The sequence below is a fragment of the Pangasianodon hypophthalmus genome, chromosome 11 (genome assembly GCF_027358585.1).
Source record: "Pangasianodon hypophthalmus isolate fPanHyp1 chromosome 11, fPanHyp1.pri, whole genome shotgun sequence".
In the NCBI taxonomy this organism is placed as follows: domain Eukaryota; kingdom Metazoa; phylum Chordata; class Actinopteri; order Siluriformes; family Pangasiidae; genus Pangasianodon; species Pangasianodon hypophthalmus.
In genome coordinates, this window is record NC_069720.1 from 13,170,781 (window position 1) to 13,190,573 (window position 19,793).

At 37.7% G+C, this 19,793-nt stretch overlaps 2 protein-coding genes across 3 annotated transcripts in view; both read right to left on the reverse strand.

The window, feature by feature from the left end:
• gpc1a (glypican 1a) overlaps positions 1-11,845 on the reverse strand; it is a 44,140-nt gene extending 32,295 nt beyond the window's left edge. The window contains exon 1 of the mRNA XM_026930600.3: positions 11,323-11,845. Within this exon, the coding sequence (XP_026786401.2) occupies positions 11,323-11,488 (166 nt within the window). The 5' untranslated portion in view covers positions 11,489-11,845. The remainder of the gene's footprint in view (positions 1-11,322) is intronic.
• A 2,323-nt stretch (positions 11,846-14,168) lies between these two features.
• Positions 14,169-19,793, reverse strand: part of gpc5b (glypican 5b) — a 72,774-nt gene continuing 67,149 nt past the window's right edge. For both annotated transcript variants that reach the window (XM_053237934.1, XM_026930328.3), the window contains one exon: positions 14,169-16,037. In XM_053237934.1, coding sequence (XP_053093909.1) covers positions 16,002-16,037 — 36 coding nt within the window. In that variant the 3' untranslated portion in view covers positions 14,169-16,001. The remainder of the gene's footprint in view (positions 16,038-19,793) is intronic.

Consider the following 19,793-nt stretch of genomic DNA (forward strand, 5'->3'; position numbering starts at 1 on the left):
AAAGTAACCAAAATAAAAACATTTATACATAATTTTAGTACAATATATTTATGCTTTCTTAAAGAAGAGATGTCAAAGTATATTACTGGCAGGAAAATTCAGTTTTGGTCAAAACCCGATTTTTGTCACTTTCCAGAATTCAGCCACAGCGACATTTGGTGGGTTTTCCCCAACCACCACAGATATGTTAAGAAAAACTTAAAAGACAACACATGCAGCTGCACTTTGTGGGGTTGTGTAGTACTATTCTATTCTACAGCAATATTCTGCAGTGCAAGAATATTCCTAATTAACGTCTCGCCATCCATCATATAAACCCACCAAGCCCGTGGGAATATTTTACAGGTTGACAAAATGTTGGTCGGGACCTAATGAAAATCTTCACAAATGCCCAGCATGGTCAGTATCAACTTAGATCAGAAAATGTAAGTATAACAGGCCTTCTTTTTCCTCAAAAAGAAAAGTGTAATTGAAGATAATTTAGGTAAAGTGTTGGCAACAATCAGAAATGCCAAGCATTTGATTTATGCATGTCGAGCTGCCAGTGAAAGTTGAGAGTGAATGAAAGGCAGTGATTGTTAATAACTTCTCTAAGACACAAGGCATGGCAAATGCCACATTCTAAGTAGCTGAGTGCCAGTACTAAGAAGAAAACAGTCAAACGATGTCAAGTATATATAAAATACAAATATAAAATTAGTCATCATTCTGAGTACAGGACAAGACAGGTGGGCCACTCCTGCACCATGTTGTAAGCCAGCATTTAAAAACATTTTTCCAATGTAAACTGTTGGTGTCATAATAAATAGCCTGTCAATAACTTGTGTCGTCTTGTTGAGCAGCCTCATTATAACATGTATGAATAAGCAGTCCTCATAAATCACTGCTAATTTGATGTTAGACACTGAGACGCCGGATGGTACCTACACAAAAAAGAGAGGAGCAGAGAATAAAAGAAGAGAGGCATCCATCATCTCCTGTCTGGGTGTGATGCTCAAGGCATATTGAACTCTGAACCTTTATATACACAATTTCATCACATATGTACAATGTGCCAGAACTTTTGACACGTTACTCCTTAAAGTGCCCATGAACATGCAGTTCTTCTCCATTACTAATTTTAACATCCAACATTGACTAAATTGGCCTTAAAAACATCTCTGAACTTATACCCTAATGTATATTCATAGATACTTATTTTTAATGTCATCCCGAATAGCCTAATATCATTAACGTCAGCTAACTAAGCTAGAAGTCTAGCTAGTTCCTAATAACGTAGTTTACATTTGTTACTGGGAGACAGAAAAGGTATTTCAGTATCTGGGTATCGATTTCCATTGTTGTATTCAATTACTTTTATGCAAATTTTGTAACATGTGAATAAGAAGCCGGCATGGACAAAACCTGAATGGAAAGCCCAAAAAACCAAACAAACAAACAATAAAACAAAACAAAATATTGCAATAAATGTTTTTAGCCTGGCTGAAGTGAAAGAATTAGTCCACGGATAAAGACAAGATGTGAAAAAGAATGATGAAAACAGGTTTTTCAAATAAACGTTTCAGTGCTGTATCTCAATATACTGTATCTATATAGTTAGCTAGCATAGCATGGAGATTCTGCAGCCTAAATTATCCAAGTTGTTTGTTATCCCTTGCTCTCAGATGTGTTTGGTTCAATGCCATGAAGGTTCTCACAAACTAGGCTCATATATAACACTCCCTTTTTTACAGAATTACTGAGAAAGTCTTGTATTAAACAGAAGAATGCGCAGGATGTTAACAAGTTTAACTCAGCCATGCGAGAGGAGATAGACACTTTATCCTGTTCAGGCTTGTGGTGGATACTGAGCTATTCACCTGGGTGCAAGGCAGGGACACACAGTGGATGGGATGCCATTGCAGGGCATCTCACATACACACATTCATATGCTCATTCACTGTTTCCAAACTGTTTCCAAATTTTTGTTTGTGAATGTATTACAATGATATAACACCCTAAGCTCTGTTCTACATTACATAGAAATTAATAGAAATCATATATTTGCATCCAGAAGTGAGTTAAAATAAAATCCAGATCACCACCATCAGCAATCCTGCGGAAGGATAAACTGTACACTTTCACCTAATGCTTTCTGACAGTCCTTTTTTTCATTAGATCCAGTTACATGGGGCAGGTTAAAGAGGAGGTGCTCAAGAGCAGATAATGCACTCATCCCCAAGATGCTGACTTGATTAAGAGAGCAAGAAAGGGATGATTTGATGTCAGGCACCTCGCCAAGGGCCAGTGTGATCCTGCATCAGCACATAGCCAGCTATATGTTGCTACAACAGCAAGTGCCATGCACTGAAAAAAAAAAGGGGGTGGTGGGGGTTTACTGGACAGGTCCAAACAATAAAAGTGTATCTCCATTACGGTGCATCTGAAGGGTACATTACATCCTCTGAGTCCTCTAACAGAAGGTACTGAAGTGCTTGTACATTGAAAAGCTGTTTGGAGCCCTGGAGCAGTCCAGAGAACCAATCCATGGTCCTCTTAAAAAAACAGTGGTCTGGGGCTTGCTTCCACCGAACCGTGGTGAGTAATGATTGGTGCAACTTGCCACATTACATCCTGTTTTAGGTTTGGGTTGACCTGCGATTATGAGCCCCATAAATGAGCCCAGAATCAGTCCTGGACTCAAGTATTTTGGACCAAGTGTGACGCCCTTATGGTAGCCAAAAAACTATTGCAGCGTCAGTCCTGGTAGCTCTTCCTATGCATGTCCGTTCAAATTGTTATGGATTTACAGTATTGATACCCTCTTAGTGAACCATGACACCAGTGGTTCTTAATCCCACTCCTAGATAAAGACTTTTTCATGCTTTCTCTCATCTCAGTGTGCTAAGTGAGTGATAAGCCAAGCATGGGGTCCCCAAGATTAGGATTAAAGTACTGGGCCCTTAATGGAGAATTGCTACTACAACTCTGTAAGAATTTGCATGAAAACAAAGTTGTAGGAAGAGATAAGAATGACTAACTGGCAAACTCTTAAGATACCATTCACTACTACTAAAAAGGTAAGAAAAATTAAAACAGTAATATATTTTTCTATAATATATAGGAACATATTTTTACTTCTATCTAACTATATATCTATCTATCTATCTATCTATCTATTTTTGTTTGTGTGTCAAATACACTTAGCATCAGTTCGACCATAAAAAGAAACAACACAATGATATCTATTAGAAGTAAACATTGTAATATTTATAAATATGACGTTAGAAGAAAAATTCTCAGAAATACTACTAGCTAGTTCGCTAGTCTTAGCAGTGAATATTATAACAATTTTAAATACTCTCAGAAGTGCAGTTGTCTCATATTAGCTATTTGTCTAATGGTAACTACTAGGATTATGACATTTATATATGTAGCTTAAAATTTCTTACAAAAATACTTTCAGTTAGTTCATGTTAGCTAGCTGACTTAAAAATCCTGTCAGAAACCTGTCAGGTTAGCACTTTAGCTAGGTGGCTAGCCTTAGCAACGAAGACGACAATCATTTATTAATATAGCTTAGAAATCCTGCTAAGTTAGCACATTAGCTAGCTGGCTAATGTTAGCACTGAAGACTATCATTTTGATAATTATGACTTAATCCTCTCAGAAGTCCTGTCAGGTATTTTTTTAGAAATAATGTCAGTTGTTAGCTAGCTCATTAGTGTTAGCTGTGAATATGAATATGACTAATAAAGTCAGTGTAGGAAGCTGGCTAACACCATCTGTGAAAATCCAAGTACATACTGTATGTGACCTTACATGAACATGAGTTACACATTAGAATTTCCACGTTAGAACTCAGTGACACACAAATTTGCACGTATACACTCAAACACACCTCTCCTGTGGCCTGTGATTTACAGATAGGGCCTATTGATTCCTTTAAGCTCTGAGAGAATAGAGACACTGTCAGAGTGCTAAAACTTGACCAATCACGGCCCCGTCTTCATACCTCGTTCTCGTTCCCATGACCGGTGTCTCGGGGCAATGGAACCTGGGCAATGGAAGCGGTTGGTGGAAAAAACGCAATTAATATTGGCAGAGCAAAGTGGGAGTTGGAGCACTTGGCTCTGCACTGAATTATTCACAACACTTGGGTTAGCGAGCGCTCAGCATGATGTGACGAACACTTGTCAGGAGCTGCAGAGGACTGATTACAAATGTAGCAGCAATTACGGATAAGTCAGTAGAAAGCTCCCGTGCTGAAACTCGGATGCGAATAGGCTCATGTAGATGTGATGTGATTAGGTTTGTTTATAGGATTTTTAATCCTTGGCAGAAACAAACAGAAATGAACGTACAGGTGTAGGTGTGTGTGTGTGTGTGCGTGTGAGAGAGAGAGAGAGAGAGAGAGTGATTGGATATGATGTGATGCAGTTTGCAGTTCAGTGTGAACACAGAACACCGCAGAGAAAGAAAGATGAAAAGAAAAAAGAGAGAGGTAGACAAAGAAACAGATCAAGAGAGGTAGTGAAATGGAGGTAAAGAGAGAGAGAAAAAGAGACAAAAAGTGAAAGTAAGAGACATATGCTCAGTGAGAAAGAAAGAAAGAAAGCTGTGAACGGTAAATGAAAACAAGAAAAATGGATTGAAAGAATAAAACAAAAAAAGAATGACAGACAGCAGGACATAAGTAGCAAAGAATGGAAAGAGACATAGAGAGAGAGAGAGAGATAGAGAGAGAGTAAAAGAAAATAGAGTGCTTCCCTAAATCACTGGTCCTGAGTCAGTGTGTAGTTCTTTTTTATGCGTTATGGCTGTGAGCCTTATGGGAAAATTCTCCATGAATAATGTTCAAAGCACTTTTTTTCTGCTCTCTGGTTAATTAAAGGAATAAATATCACAGTTTAATGACTGTCTGCTCAACATTTGTTAATAATTAGTGTCCTAGTTACACTATCAGCCAGTTGAAGATGAGTAATGCACCTCTGAGGACGGGTTCTAATGAGGAACTACTGCTGGATCTGTGTGTGAATGTTTAGATACGCTGTGTAATGAGCAAATGCCTGTAGAGTCCGTTGGGAGTGTCTCACAATGCGTGAACATAAGCAAATCTGGGTCTGATCAGCAGGGCACGGGCGAGTGTGTGTGGCCAGCAGACTGGGAGTGTGCCCTCCACACTTCACACACGAACAAGGGTGTGCAATTTATAGCACACTACAAACACGGACATGAGACAGGAAGGATATGTGCTTATAAACCATTTTATTGAACATTTTCTATTTTCACACACACACACACAAAGCAGATGGTTCACTGACTTCCTGAGTATAATGAGAGATGAAAATATGAGCTTCAAATACACACATGCGCACACACATACACACACACTCACACACTTGTCTATGGTGTGCAATGTGATCTTGTCTTTGTTTAACATCACCGCAGGGCGCACGGTGTCAGTCTCCAAGTCTTTCGCTGAACAATAAGGAGCCTCGCTGTTTAAAGATGGCTGACACCTTAGTCGCTGTGGTAATTTCAGACGTGTTTTAAGCTCTAGTTTCTCTATGACTTTTAAATACTGCTCATCAACCACCTATCCATCTCTTCACAACGCTGCGGAGCCACTATAAACCAAAAATATAAACCAGTAATTTAAAGCAAAATTATAAGCAATAGATGTTGGAGCCCCCAATGGCTAATGAATACCATCTACTGAAACCACGCTGCTGCAAAGTATGTGCCCCCCATAGACTCACACTGGGTTTTGCCAATAATTAAATGACTATTTCCCTTGATGGTATCAAAGGTCATTTTTTAGGAAGGAAGGGAGGAAGGAAAGAAAGAAAGAAAGAAAGAAAGAAAGAAAGAAAGAAAGAACACCATAGAAGGAGGGAGGAAAGGAAGGAAGGAAGGAAGGAAGGAAGGGAGGTAAACGACTCAAACAAAGAAAGAAACTGTAAAGAGTACAAAGAAAGAAAGAATGATTTTATTAGATAGAAGCTTTTTCATTTAATGAATAATACACTGACTTCTAAGTTCTCACTGCAAAAGTGTCTTTTTACTAATACAAATACAGTCTTACCTGCTTCAATAAACTTTGTCAAATAGAGTCTAAATGAGTAAAATCTGTAACTCTTAATGCAATAAATATGTACAATTTCTAACAACACTTAAATGGGTATCAGTTGTTGAAGGAAACTGCAATACACCTTGATATTTCTGTTCTATCCGCATTGTTAGAAACTGTGTTTTACATTTCACGCATCAACAGCCACTTATTTTGCAGCAGGAAGGTGGACAGTATGGTGGCCAAATGGCTTCCCATCTCTGTGTTAAAATGCTATCTATGCTAAACTTATTAGCACTGAGTGGGAAGTGGTTAAGGCTGCGCATGTGGTAATGCATAAGTGCATAATACTGAATTGTCATTCTCATAATAATATTCAAGGCCAAATTTCAAAGTTTAACAAAACAATACCGGGACTGACATTTAAAAATGCAGCAGTTGCCTAGCATTCCACACATTTTACACAGTCGCCATGGTGCCCAATTTGCCTGGTAAACGGCACAAAGAGCAATATCTGAAAATCACAGATTGTCTGGCATGCCCATGCTGGTATGTTTTGCAGCTCTTTAACGCTCCTGACTCAGTTCAGCAGCTCATTACCCAGTGCTTCATGAAATAAAATGGGTTACGATTTGGAGAAAACTGGAATTATAAGGCTAATGTTGCTAATAAGTAAGGGACACTTACAGTTTAACATGCCTACTTAAAATTCCTGATATGGTTTCTGACACGGTATGGCACAGTTATTTATAAATACAGACAAAAAGAAAGTTAAAAACAGTCACAGCTCCATCACTTTCCTTCTTCAGCATGTAGTTTAGTTTGCAAATGATTTGATCTTTTTAAATTAGTCACTATGGTTAAGGAATCGTTATCGGTCACCACCATGCACGTTCGTTTCTTTTGTTCAGTAACTCTAGCATCAGCAAATCAGCAATAACCTTGCAATAACCAGAGATGGGTATGAAACATAGATTTTACATAGGTCTATATAGGTTTATATATTTATCATTTATTTGTTGTCTTTAAAGTATTCCTTATGTCATGACTGAGGTTCACTCCTCTTGTATTCAGTTGCTCGGTGTTTGAATCAGTGAATTTTTCTGTCATACCTGAGATTTGTTTCTCTCCTGTTCAATGGATTAATGTTTGAAAAGGCGAATCTTTCACCCATGACCAGGATTCGTTCCTCTATTGTTCAGTGAGTCAGTGTTGTATCAGACAATCTTTCTGACATGACTGAGATTTGCTCCTCTCTCGTTCAATGGATCAGTGTTTAAAAAGGCAAATCTTTTGGCCAGGTCCAAGTCGCTTCTCACTCCTTCAGTGTGTGAGTGTTTAAATAGGCGAATCTTTTGGTTAGGACCAAGATGTACAGTTGAGTGAGTTCACTGAGTCTCAATCAAGCTCATTCATTCTAAGCTGGAGATTTCTTTGTTTCAGTGAATACAATAGTAACCTGTTGGGCTGGGTGTGAAAAATTTTTTTTTATATAAACATGCACATACAAGCATATTATAAAATCACACAGTAATAATGTTATTTTTTCATTTCTCAGCACGACTTGATGCTGGCAGGATAAGGCTGCATATTTGAGCTAACTGCGCAGCTGAATAAATCTGAATGAATCACTTAACTGAATGAACACTCCATACTTTAACCTTAACCTTTGTAGTTTTTCATACAATTTGAGTCATATAAATTGTCACAAACCTGCAAGTGTGAGACTATTTCATGTATTCCTTATTTGTAAATGGCTTTACTAAGCCAAGTAATGTCTTCTGAGGCATATGTGATGATTTATATGATTTAGACATGCAGTTCGAATGATGCTAATCGTAGATGTAGCTATAATCTTCCCTTACTGTGTTAGCTATATTACCCTGACTATAGAAGCAAATATTCAACTTTAAACGTGTCAAGGCTGATTGACTTCATTTGAGGTAAAGTGTAACTCATATTTTTGGCTGAACTGTTTCATTAATTGAGTGTGTGTCAGAGCGGGGAAACACTAAAATATGCAGTGCAGAAGGGAAACACTGACACGGTCTTGCAGTCTTTGCTAACTATTGTCTTACTGCTGCATAATATATTAATTATTCATATTCTCAATCTGAGTAGCTGAAAGCTAAGAGCAATTCTCTTAACAAATCTCTTATAAAAACTATTTTAGCAGTTTGCCCAAGCAAATAATTTGGTGCAATTTAATCCTCTTACTGCTTCTATAATGTACTTTGTCACTTAACGCTGTCCTTGGTGAGGCTGCAACAGACACCGCGAAGTACAAATGATATCAAAGACCAATTTTATATACCATTCCACTCTATTCTCACATATACATACAAAAATGCAAACACACAACATGCAGCATGCATATGAATGACACATTTCCCCAAATGTGAGTCTTCAGCAGCAGTGAACACCAGCCACAAGCTTGCAAACTGTAATTTGCATAAATTACAGCTGGCATAAATAGAAGGAAAAAAGACAGAGAGAGCTAAACACTCCCGGATTTGCGCTGCAGATGCTTGTGCCTTGTTTAGTGAATGAATAAAACATGACGATGGTCCTGCACGGTTTAGGCACAGGCGGGTGGCGAGGGGACACGCTCGACTCGGCTCCCCCGCTGTGTGTGGTGTCATTGAAACAGACACAGTGACCTTGAAAATCTCCACCAGGCCATCAGGCTCTCTGCCATGTCCTCATAACACCCATCCTGCTGAGGACACGGGGAAAGGACACCATGATATACCCATTAGGGCGAGGAGGTCCGAGTGATGAAGGATGCCATTGTGGAGATAGTGAATAGTGTATGGTGTTAAAGACATACTAGAAAGCTAAAATGTTTATTAAAATCTTTTTTTTAAGTTTTAGAAAATTTGAAATTAAAGATGTTAGTCAGCTGTGAATATCAAGTGTCTTCACAAGGATTTGATTTCTTTTTTCCTTGGGAAAGCATTCTTCACATCATGAAATCATTATAATTATGGTACAATTTACAACTGTTATTTTTCTTAATTATTGATTACACAATAGCCCATTATAGCTACAGTATTGAACAATGCAGCACCATTTACATTTCTGCACATCTATGTGTTTAATAAATGAAGAATTATCTTGTTTCAATAAAACAATACTATCCTGATTAAATTGTGCTTTATTTTCATGGCCTGTCTGAAATTATTGGCTCTTTTATTATATTTTATTACATATTTCATTATAGGCCAGTTTTGGTAAATCTTTAGTTAGCTTATTAATGACTATAGATTATTTCACTTTTGAAAGAATCTTTTTGTAATATTGTATGTAAAGCACTGAAGCACTGGGTTGGTATCTATATTTAGTGTTTTTCTCCCTAAGAATTTGATTTTAGGTCAAAAAATGAGTGCATACTTTGTTGAATCATATTACAATCAATTATCATTGACTCAAACATTACAAAATCAATGCAGCTGAATCAGCACCATCGAGTTGAGCATTTTTACACCCCTTAATAGCACAAGTCCAAAAATCAGATGGTGACACTCGTGTGTGTGTGTGTGTGTGTGTGTGTGCGTGTGTATGTTTGTGTGTGTGTGCATGCACATGCAGGCATACACATCTGTGATCATTTATTTTCATCTATCAGTAGAAGAATCCTGACTCACTGCCTTAAAGACAATGCAAGTGGAAACAGCTGGTTTGTGTAAAATTCCCTACACACTGCTGTGCATTAAATTTATGGCAAGCGATTTACGGCCTATTGCAATCTACTTTTATTACCTGCTATCAATGTTATCACAGCGTTATCACACATGTCGACTCTGGTGTTATGATTGATAGTGGTCTGAACACAAGCGATCTGTGGGATTTAGCGACTGCAGAACATGAGCAGACAGGAGCTGCAGCGGTGCATGCCAAAACACCTCTTGGACTCCCAACACAAACACATATCCTGTCAAAACAAGGAGTTCATTAGGGTTGAGGCTGCAACTTGTGTCACTGTCTCACTAACGTATAATTACACACTGCTTGATTTTATTCTGAACAGATTCCTTTTTCACACTGGTGCAAGGATAAAATCATCATAATTACAAAATAAAATCCTTTGAGAGCAGAGGTGTGACGCTAAAGCTGCTGTCTTCTCAGGGTGTGATGTGCACTTGCAGCAACAAAGACTCAACAGCGGTCAATTATTGATGCCCTTTTTTTCTTTATCAAGATCTGAGTGAACAGAAATCAGTCTCTTTTGATGCTTTTTCATACCGTTTTTTTACATTATTAAACTGGACTGGCTTTGTGTTAACTCTAATATTCCAATAGGCTTAATTATTGTAGGTGATTCTTAATTATTACTATTGTTGTTGCTGTTGTTGTTATTATAATAATAATAATAATTATAATAATAATAATTATTATTATTATTATTGTTGTTGTTGTTGTTGTTATTAGCGTGCAGTCCATTAAGAAACCACATGAACGACAGGACTCAGGTGGGGAAATCATTCTCCCTCTATGCTGGTGCATTGTGCTCTGCTGTCTTTGTTTGGGACCCTGCATGGGCTGCACATGCTGAACTTGAGGCTGGGTTGCCAGATTGATCACATACCTTTCAAAATATGATGTTCTTAATATTATTACACATGCGGAACTACACCCTATTTTTTCTTTAGCGCACTCTGTAGAGCACTATTTATGTCTAGTGAGGCATTTCCATTAATATAGGATACAGAATACCCATAAACTACTTTAATATTTGTGGAGAATGTGGAGTAGGGTGCAAACATTCACTGGGCTGTGACATAGCCTATTTTAGACTACAATCATTTGCCAGCGTTACAGCTTGGATTAAAGTGCTTTGTGGCGTTTATAAAAGGAGACTGGGTGGAAATACTGGGGTGATACAATCTGGCAACCCCAAACAGTATCACAATAGCGTGCCAAACACGTGAACATGTTCATCCCCAAATTAAATAGCTTTAATTTTAACAAACGGGAAAATGCGGGCCATTTGCGTCAAACCGCACATCGTAGCTTATTATAAATAAATTAACTGGGAAAACACCACGTCACTTATGGCAATAATGGTATGTTAGGCTATAGTGTAGTACCGTACTGCTTTGCCATACTATTTAATAGGTATGCGGTTAGGATGTCTCCATGGTGACCTGCGAGCACGCGACCAGCCAGTGCTGATCCACTTAGACAGCTTGCGTTAATGTGCGTTTTATGACGCAGTCCACCCGCTGTGAAACAACCACCACCACCACCACCGGCTCCGTTGTTCTTACCCGATATCTCTGCGTGCGGGACTCCGTTAAGCGTGAAGCCTTTACCGCTGTAGAAGCGCCGCGCGTCCGAGCAGCTGCGCGCTTTGCCGCCCGCGTTGTTGCCGTCCGCGCGCGCACACGCCGCGAGCACGCAGAAAACCGGGAGGATGGCGAGCGCGAGAGCCATTTCTCATCCAGGGACACTGTCTGTCTGCCTGTCTGTCTTTCTGTCTGTCAGATGCGATCTTAAAGAAAAGGAGAGCGAGGAAGCATCCGGTGATTCTGTCCGTCCGAAACGAAGTAAAAAAGATCCGTCCCTTAAATTCTTTAATCAGTCCGGCGGGTTGCCATAGCTCGCGCTCATGTCTTTTCAGAAGTGTCCATGAAACAAGATAAAAGGTAAGGAAGGAAAAAAGCAGGCGAGATATCCGGTGAGAGGTCCAGAAGGCACTGCCGTGGTCCCAAACCGATCCGTGCGTTTTAGCCGCGTCTCTTTCTACAGCTGGGGGTTGCCAGATTGTGTGTTTTATTTCTCACTGGAGTGAATGCCTGTATCAGCCCAACGACTGATATAATTTGTGGACTGTTCAGTCATTTTAAAGAACTGATATTGGAAAGCCTATTATATTTTTTGTATTAAAATAAAAATTCAAACTTTGTTTACATTTTGTTAATATTTAGTCATTTGCCAGCTGCTGACATCCCGGGCAATTGATTTATTATTTTATTACCTCTTCCTGGTTTGTACAAGTGCTGGAGTGGTGTACTGAGTGACTCATCGTTCATTCATCACAAGTATTTTGTGATATTTTGGCTACTTTTAATACTTTTCAGAAAATTCCTCTAGCATAAAAATATAGGTAGCATATTTTGAAAATGCCTCCTGGATTAAATATATGAAGTATGAATTTATGGCCGTTCAAAAGTGAAGTGCAGCTGCACAGAAACCCTTGGAAGGATGTCTTGATGTCTTAGCCAATACACCAAGTGTCGTGTTTTTGGGAGGTGAGAGAAAAATGGAGAACCTGGAGGAAACCCACACAGACACAGGAAGAACGTGCACAGAAACTCCACACAGACAGAATAGAAACGAGGAGCCCGGAGCTGTGAAGTGGCACTGTGGTCCTGCTCCATGCTAGGTAACTAAATGGATAAATTCAAACTGAAGTGTATAAATAACTAGAAGAACTGTTACATTGCTTATATGCCAAATGGTTTAATGTAATTGAACTAAGTAGTTGTGGGTAAAGGATCTTTCTTTACAAGTGGCCGGCAGTGGTTTTCTTGTGGTCCTGGGATTTGAACTCGCACTCTTATGATCATTAACTGAGGACCTTTACAATTGAGCCACCACTTCCCATTTCAGTCACTGGTATTACTAATGTGTATCTCCTATTATTTCATAATACTCCAACAGTCTGTGAACATAAAAAAGAAAGTATACATCACTGAAATTTTCTGTGCAGTTCATTTCTGTGCACCAACACCTGGAATATATTTTATTATTAAAATTATTACATGCATTTAAGAAATGTTTGATGTGCATAAGTAATATTCAGTTCAGCTGATTAAGTTACTGTTTTGGTTAAAGCATAAGGTCTAAGCAGCTGCTCAAATCTGGCAACCTCAATGTAGAGTTTTAAGAGAAGCACCTGCATGTTGGTAGTGCGCCCCCTGGCCCCTGAGTTTCTTACTGCACCATGGCTGACGGATAGAGCAGGGCCGCTGACAGAGTTTAAACCTGTGGTGTTAATGAAGAAAACGATGACAAAGTCAGCCAGTGTCATGCTGATAAGCTCACAATGCAGCATTGTGATCATCTTACATCTCATGTCTCTAACCAAATCATTTCTGATGCTTCCTTCCTTCAGTTGTGCAGTGGTTATGCTTCTACCATAATTACTTGTCAATGTTTACAAAAGTCACGTGATTAAAAATATAATATTTGATTATTAAAATGTTTATTAAAATTAAAATGATTATTAAAATGTATCACAGGAACACTTGGTGTTAGTGCAGGAATACCAGATGGGAGGAATATGTATGTGTGTGTGTGTGTGGTGCCCTGCGATGTCCCATCCAGGGTGTATTCCCAACATCTTCACCAGGATAAATTGCTTACTAAAGATAAATGTATGATTTACTTTTGCTCACTAGGTTGCACAGAGGTTTATTTAATATTATGATCAACAATTTATATAGAAAAGAGAAAAAAATCTTGCAATTTACATGAAGACATTGGAAAGTCACCAGTTATTCAGATTGCATTTTATTTATTTATTTATTTATTTATTTATTTATTTATTTATTTAACTGCATATTCTGTCCTTAACACCAAGATTAGAAAGGAATCGTGGATTGAGACTTGAAGCTGTAAAGCAACAAAATCAGACATAAGGTTATATTAAGTCCCACTATTAGTAAAAAAAAAAGAGTACCCCAGCTGCAGCCTGTCTGCTGGCATGAACATTGTTTTCCTAATAATTTAGCAATGGGAATAAATGCTTTCCTGTGGTTCAGTATTAGAAAATGCAGACGCTCAGGTTGCCATTTTAATGAGCATCTATCTCCGTTAAAAATTACACACTTAGTTAAACCATCAGCATTAATGATAGAGTGTCTGGGAGCACACAGTACATTAAATTAGCCAAACTCTGGGACAGGAAAGGTGTGAGAAGTTGATAAACATATATTTGTGTTATTTATGAACAAAAAAGAATTCTGCCATTTATAGCTGCTTCTCTTATTGATGGTAACCTTGCTTAGTCCTAAAATGTAATTTTGTAAATAAAAAAGTTTAATTGAATGAACAATTCTTCCGAGTGAGTGAGTGTACATATTGGAGTACAAAACAGGGAAAGTGTATATTCCTGAATTCATACACCATTTTACTGACCGATTTACACATGACTGAGCCCGTTGTAACACATTTTTGTCACATCAGTGTCATGCTTTAGCCAAAATGCCAGAAAATGCTTTTAAAACACATTTATAAAACAAATATTTATAAGACAAAGGACGGAAATGCTGCAGGTTTCAGACAATTACAATATTATGAGGTTTTGCGTACATACATTTTCAATTAGTATAATAAAATAATCTTATATTTCATTCTATATTGGTTACTCACACCATGTACAACCCAGACTGCTGTACTTCCTTTTTTGCATACAGTTCCACATAAATATGCTAATTTCCATTACCTAATTTCAACATCCCAGTATTATACTAATGTAAATGAAAATAGAACTAAAATATTATGTACACATAAAGGTCACACATACATTCATACACAAAGCAACGAACACCTTTCCACATGACTTACACAATACTGTGAGGTGAGATGAGATTGTGGCTGAGTTTTAATTCGAACAGCAGCAATTTTCTTTAAACAAACGGTTTGGGCAATAATTAAATTTAAAAATTACTCAATTTTTCCACTTATCCTAAATGTAATGTTGAACACACGTTTGAGTCTGAAGCTCGCTTCTTTACTTTAGTCTCTGAACAGCAAGGTTAATTTAGCTAAGTAAAGAATTCATGCCAGCTGCATGCCTAAATCATCACACATTCAACTCAAAAGACATCATCTAGCTCAGTCGTATCATTTTATTTATTTTTTTAAACAATATCAGAAGGAGTCAGTTTAGATTGCACAAATCAAACTTGAACTATATTATCTGAATCACATCTAATAACTCCATCTTTAAACTTTAAGAAGGAGCTACAACTGTTTGGAGCAACGTTCCCACCATGATGTTGATATTTTCCCAAAACAGCACATCCCAAAGAGTTTTTATTCCTCTTATACCACAGCAATTTGCCAAGGAACAACATGTGATACAATTCATCCATTTAATGTTGTGAAACAATCATGAAACAAGTTAGTTCCTGTTATCACTTATGTTATAGCAGCTACAAACATCTCTTTTTTTCTCTCTCTTTAAGTTAACAAGGCAAAAACATATTACAGAAAAACTGCAAAGTGTAAACTCCTCTGTCCTCCAGATGTCAGAAACTTTAAAGTTTCTCTTTATAGAAAAGTACACCATATCAATGATTATGTGTTTGTTTTAATATGTTTATGTAGAGCAGTCCACCATACTGTGTAAGCTGTTACTATAGAAATGATAACATATTAGAATGAGTGCATTAATATAAACCTGTAATTTGCAGCTATAATACCGTCAGAGCGGCTGACAGTAGTGACACCTTCTGACCAATCAGAATTGAGAATTCAGGAGCACTGCTGTATATCATGTCAGAAAATACCTCTGACAACAACTCTGGGTGTGTGATGATTTAGACACAAAATTGAAATAATTATATTGCCTTGAAGGGTGCCAATAATTTTGGAGTTGAGTATAAGCTGCCACTCAGATTCTACAAAGCAGGAAACAGCACACAAGCTCATGTGCAAAACTATAATTCATAACAAACTAAATCAAAAACAAGGCACTTTCTCCATAGCTGGAGGGTTTAATGTAGAGTGCAGCTACACAGGACAGAGCGGGTTGGATCAACATGTAGACATCTAAGTGTCCAGTGCAAGTGCATACTTCAGTCTGCCATTGTGTCCTTGAGGCTTTAGGTGGAGTGCAGGAGAGATAGCAGCAAGGGGGAGAGAGACAGAGAGAGCAGGAGTGAGGAGGAGTCTGTACTGCACGCTGCTGCTTTAAAGGATAGTCCTGAACCTTGTCTCACAGAGGGAGGTGAGAAGGAGGGGACAACACGGCCTGTGGGAACAGAGACACACACAGTCAGTGATAGAAGAGAGAAAGAAAATGAGAGTGAAGGAGGGATAGTAAGACAGTGAAGATAACAGAGTCGGTTATAGAGACAGACTAGTCTCAAAAGTTAGAAAGTCTGTTACTTTCAAGCAAAGCCAAGAAAATAATCAATGACAGCATGGGGTGATGAAGCGTAGTTACTGATACCATCCCAAAGTTAATTATTTTCCAATAACAGCATGTCATGAACTTCCTCATATCAACAATTACACACATTTTTTTAATCAATTTATGTGGAGCATCCACCGTACAAGTCCCTGTGAATGAGCTGTTGCTTTAGAAGTGATAACATTAGAATGAGTGCATTAATATAAACCTGTGATTTGCAGCTGCACTATTGTCAGAGGTGCTGTTATAGAGAATCAATCAACACTTTCTGATGAATCAGAATCGAGAATACAACAGTGCTGTGGTATAAAAAGTTTTAACAAAATGATGCCTTGAACATTTTTCAATCCAGTGACTATATCATGTTCTAAAAAAGCAAATTTAGTGACAAAAGTTTTGCTGTTTGAAATCTCTCCAAAATGGAGTCTGATAAAAAAAAAAAACCACACACAAAAAAACACAGTTTTATGGTGGGAAAGCTTCTGGTGTGCAGTAGAAAAAAACCCCACAGAGAACCAGAAACAGAAAAACAAATGAGAAAGCAGGTTGTCTGTTTTTCATAAACCCAGTTCAAGGAAGGTGAGAAGATAAGAGACAGGTTTTTACTGCTTTCAGCTTTTTTTTTTACTGCTCAGAAGACATTTTATTAGAATTGCTATTATCAACAGTTCCTATTCACATCCTCAGAATAATGATTCTGTGTCTTATTTTAATGGTGGCCATTAAAGATGAGTTGTTCAGAACAATACCCTCCTCGTGTCACCAGTTCTTGCTCCCACAATATTGTGGTGTGAACACAAACAATTTTGATGCCCAAGAGAGAGAGACAGAGAGAGAGAGAGGGAGAGAGAGGGAGAGAGAGGGAGAGAGAGTACAAATGATAACAATCAGAGACAGAAAGACAGAAGCAATCAGTGACAGAATGAGAAAGTAAAAGAGAACAAAAACAGACCGAGATATATATAGAAAGAGAAGCAGGATGGAGCGACAAAAGGAAAAGACTGATAGCAATATTGAAAGAGAAAGAAAATGAAAGAGCGAGAGAGAGACAACAAGGATTTCCATTTTTCATACATGGCTGATATATGTGCAGGTGTTGCACAGTGAAATCCCTGAGATTCAGCACTGCTACATCAGATAAACTCAGACACACACACACACACACCTGTGATGGTTTTATGTGACAGTGTGTTAAAGGAATCTATCATATGCTTAATGCATAGCAGATGATAAGAACCATACATCATCAAGAGCAAGACACACACACACACTAGAGTGCTGTATCATAATGTGTCACTGTCTGATAAATGATGGCATTGGTGTCGCTTATATAGTATGCTGATGAGTTAATATGTCGATGTGCATTTATGGCTTGCCGGGTGTGTGTGTGTGTGTGTAAATCTATACATCAATGTTATTGTCTTATTTTCACTGCACCGACTGACTTTGTAATGTATTTTGTCTAACAATCTGCCACTTTCGCTAGACTTTAATCTCATTTTCATCCTAGCTGTTAATAACATTGGACACTAATTGTTTGTAATAACTAGTTCTGGATTCACAAAAAACACTGGTATTATTTGTGCAGTCAGACAGCAGCTGCCATAATAACTGGTACTTAAGAATGGTTTATTAGAATGGGAGGATTCTCATCATAAACTGTGCACCAGACCTGAACTTGAACCACATAACAGTGGACATGTGTCTCCAGAGAAACCACACAGTATGTAAGTTTGTGGACAGCAAAAATTCCAAGGCCATGTCTTGTGAAGAGGCAATCAACACATAAAAGTTGCACTAATGTGTAAATGGCTAAAGCAGTGACCATTAATGACAATTGACAATTTTTCCCCCTCTCTTTCAAGGAAAAAAAATACAATGGTCAATTTTTGTCATCCACTTATCTCACAACTTATTTACTCTTAATAAATAGTGGACTATTGTGGATTTTTGTGGAACCAACAGCACCCCCAATGGCCATAAATAAAAATATATGGAATGGTCTGAGTTGAATTGAGGCTGGGGCTGATTTCGTTCTTGCCCGCACTGTAGATTCATACAGCCTATCAATGCCAGTTGTGACACAGAGTGAATGCCCCCTAGATTTTCTGTGTAATAGGGCTAATTTATTTAAGCTTCAGTGGCACATGATTAATGTCATCACTATCAGCACATCATCCAATCAACACAAAGAGACAAATGACAGAATCAGAGGTTTTGCTGGCTAATATCAAATGCAGCTTTTCTGTTTACTGAGTTTGATATTCGGAACAGAAACATTTGATTAAAAAAAAAAAATCTCAATCACAAATGGTCTTCTTGTCAGTGAGTGTTTATATATATGTAGATATACATGCTAAAAAGTTTAGCCATAATGATTTCATAATAATAATGCAGAGTTACTGCTAGGCATCGGTGGAAAAATTCATCATGGTCAACCCTGCATGTCTAGCTAATTAAGTAAGCAATGAATCATAAGGAAAATATCAACCAATATCCTTCTATCTCCCATATTAGCTTCAGCTTAGACATTGATCTAAAAGCAGAATTCACAGGCTCAGAGGACTGAGTAGAAATGGTGTGAATTTAAGTTTTTTTCTTTACTCATCACGTAAGTGCAGATCATGGGCTGTATTTGGATTCGGTGACTTAAATTCAAAAGACATGTCAATATTTACATGAGGAAAGTTCCTCATATTTAGAGCTGGGTTAAACTGGTGCTTAAGTAGTTTTTCTGGGCACACCATGCAGATATTAAAAACAACTGCATGCCGGTCACACCTCTGAGGTTGCCAGATTTTAGATATCTGTATGAATGTAGCAATTTCACAATGAAGAACCCAGATGACCCAGGGTGAACTTGCTCGTGAGCAGAGTTACTGCTAGGCATCGGTGGAAAAATTACAGAGAAACTGTACTTTGGGAAAAGTACGGGTAATGTGTCAAAATCTTACATTTACATTATTTATTCAAAATTAAATCTCATTTAAAGGTAGAATTACATAAGCAATGAATCATAAGGAAAATATTCTACTAAATGAGACAAAATCTATGTTTAATATCCTTTTTTGGCAAGAAGGCATATTAACAATAAATATAAAACTTAATTAACTAGCTAATATAGCAAGCTAACTCACAAAAATTTAACATAACATACAATAAGATAAGAATTGCAGTGTTACAGCAGCAGACAAGAGACAGTAGAGAATATAAGAAAAAAAGACAATACAGCAGCAGAGAAGTATTACAATATGTTAAAATGAACTACACAAATGTACGAGACTGCAGCAAATATATACATGGAATAGAACCAGACACACTTATATGCAGGTTATAACTGTGTGCAAAAATATTGTTGTGCAGCATTGGACTGAGCAAAATTCTCATCCTCCAAGGAGTAATGCAGAAAATCAATGTGCCTTCCGAGTGGAGAACTTATGTGCGTAGCTGTACAGTGTGACGGCTGCAGGGAGCTAGCTAATTTAACATGCTAATGTACAAAACTTCACCAAACTTAATTTACCCAACTTAAAGTTAACTTAATGCAACATGCTTCTTTAGCTTTAATGCCAAATTTTAAAGACCTCATTTTTA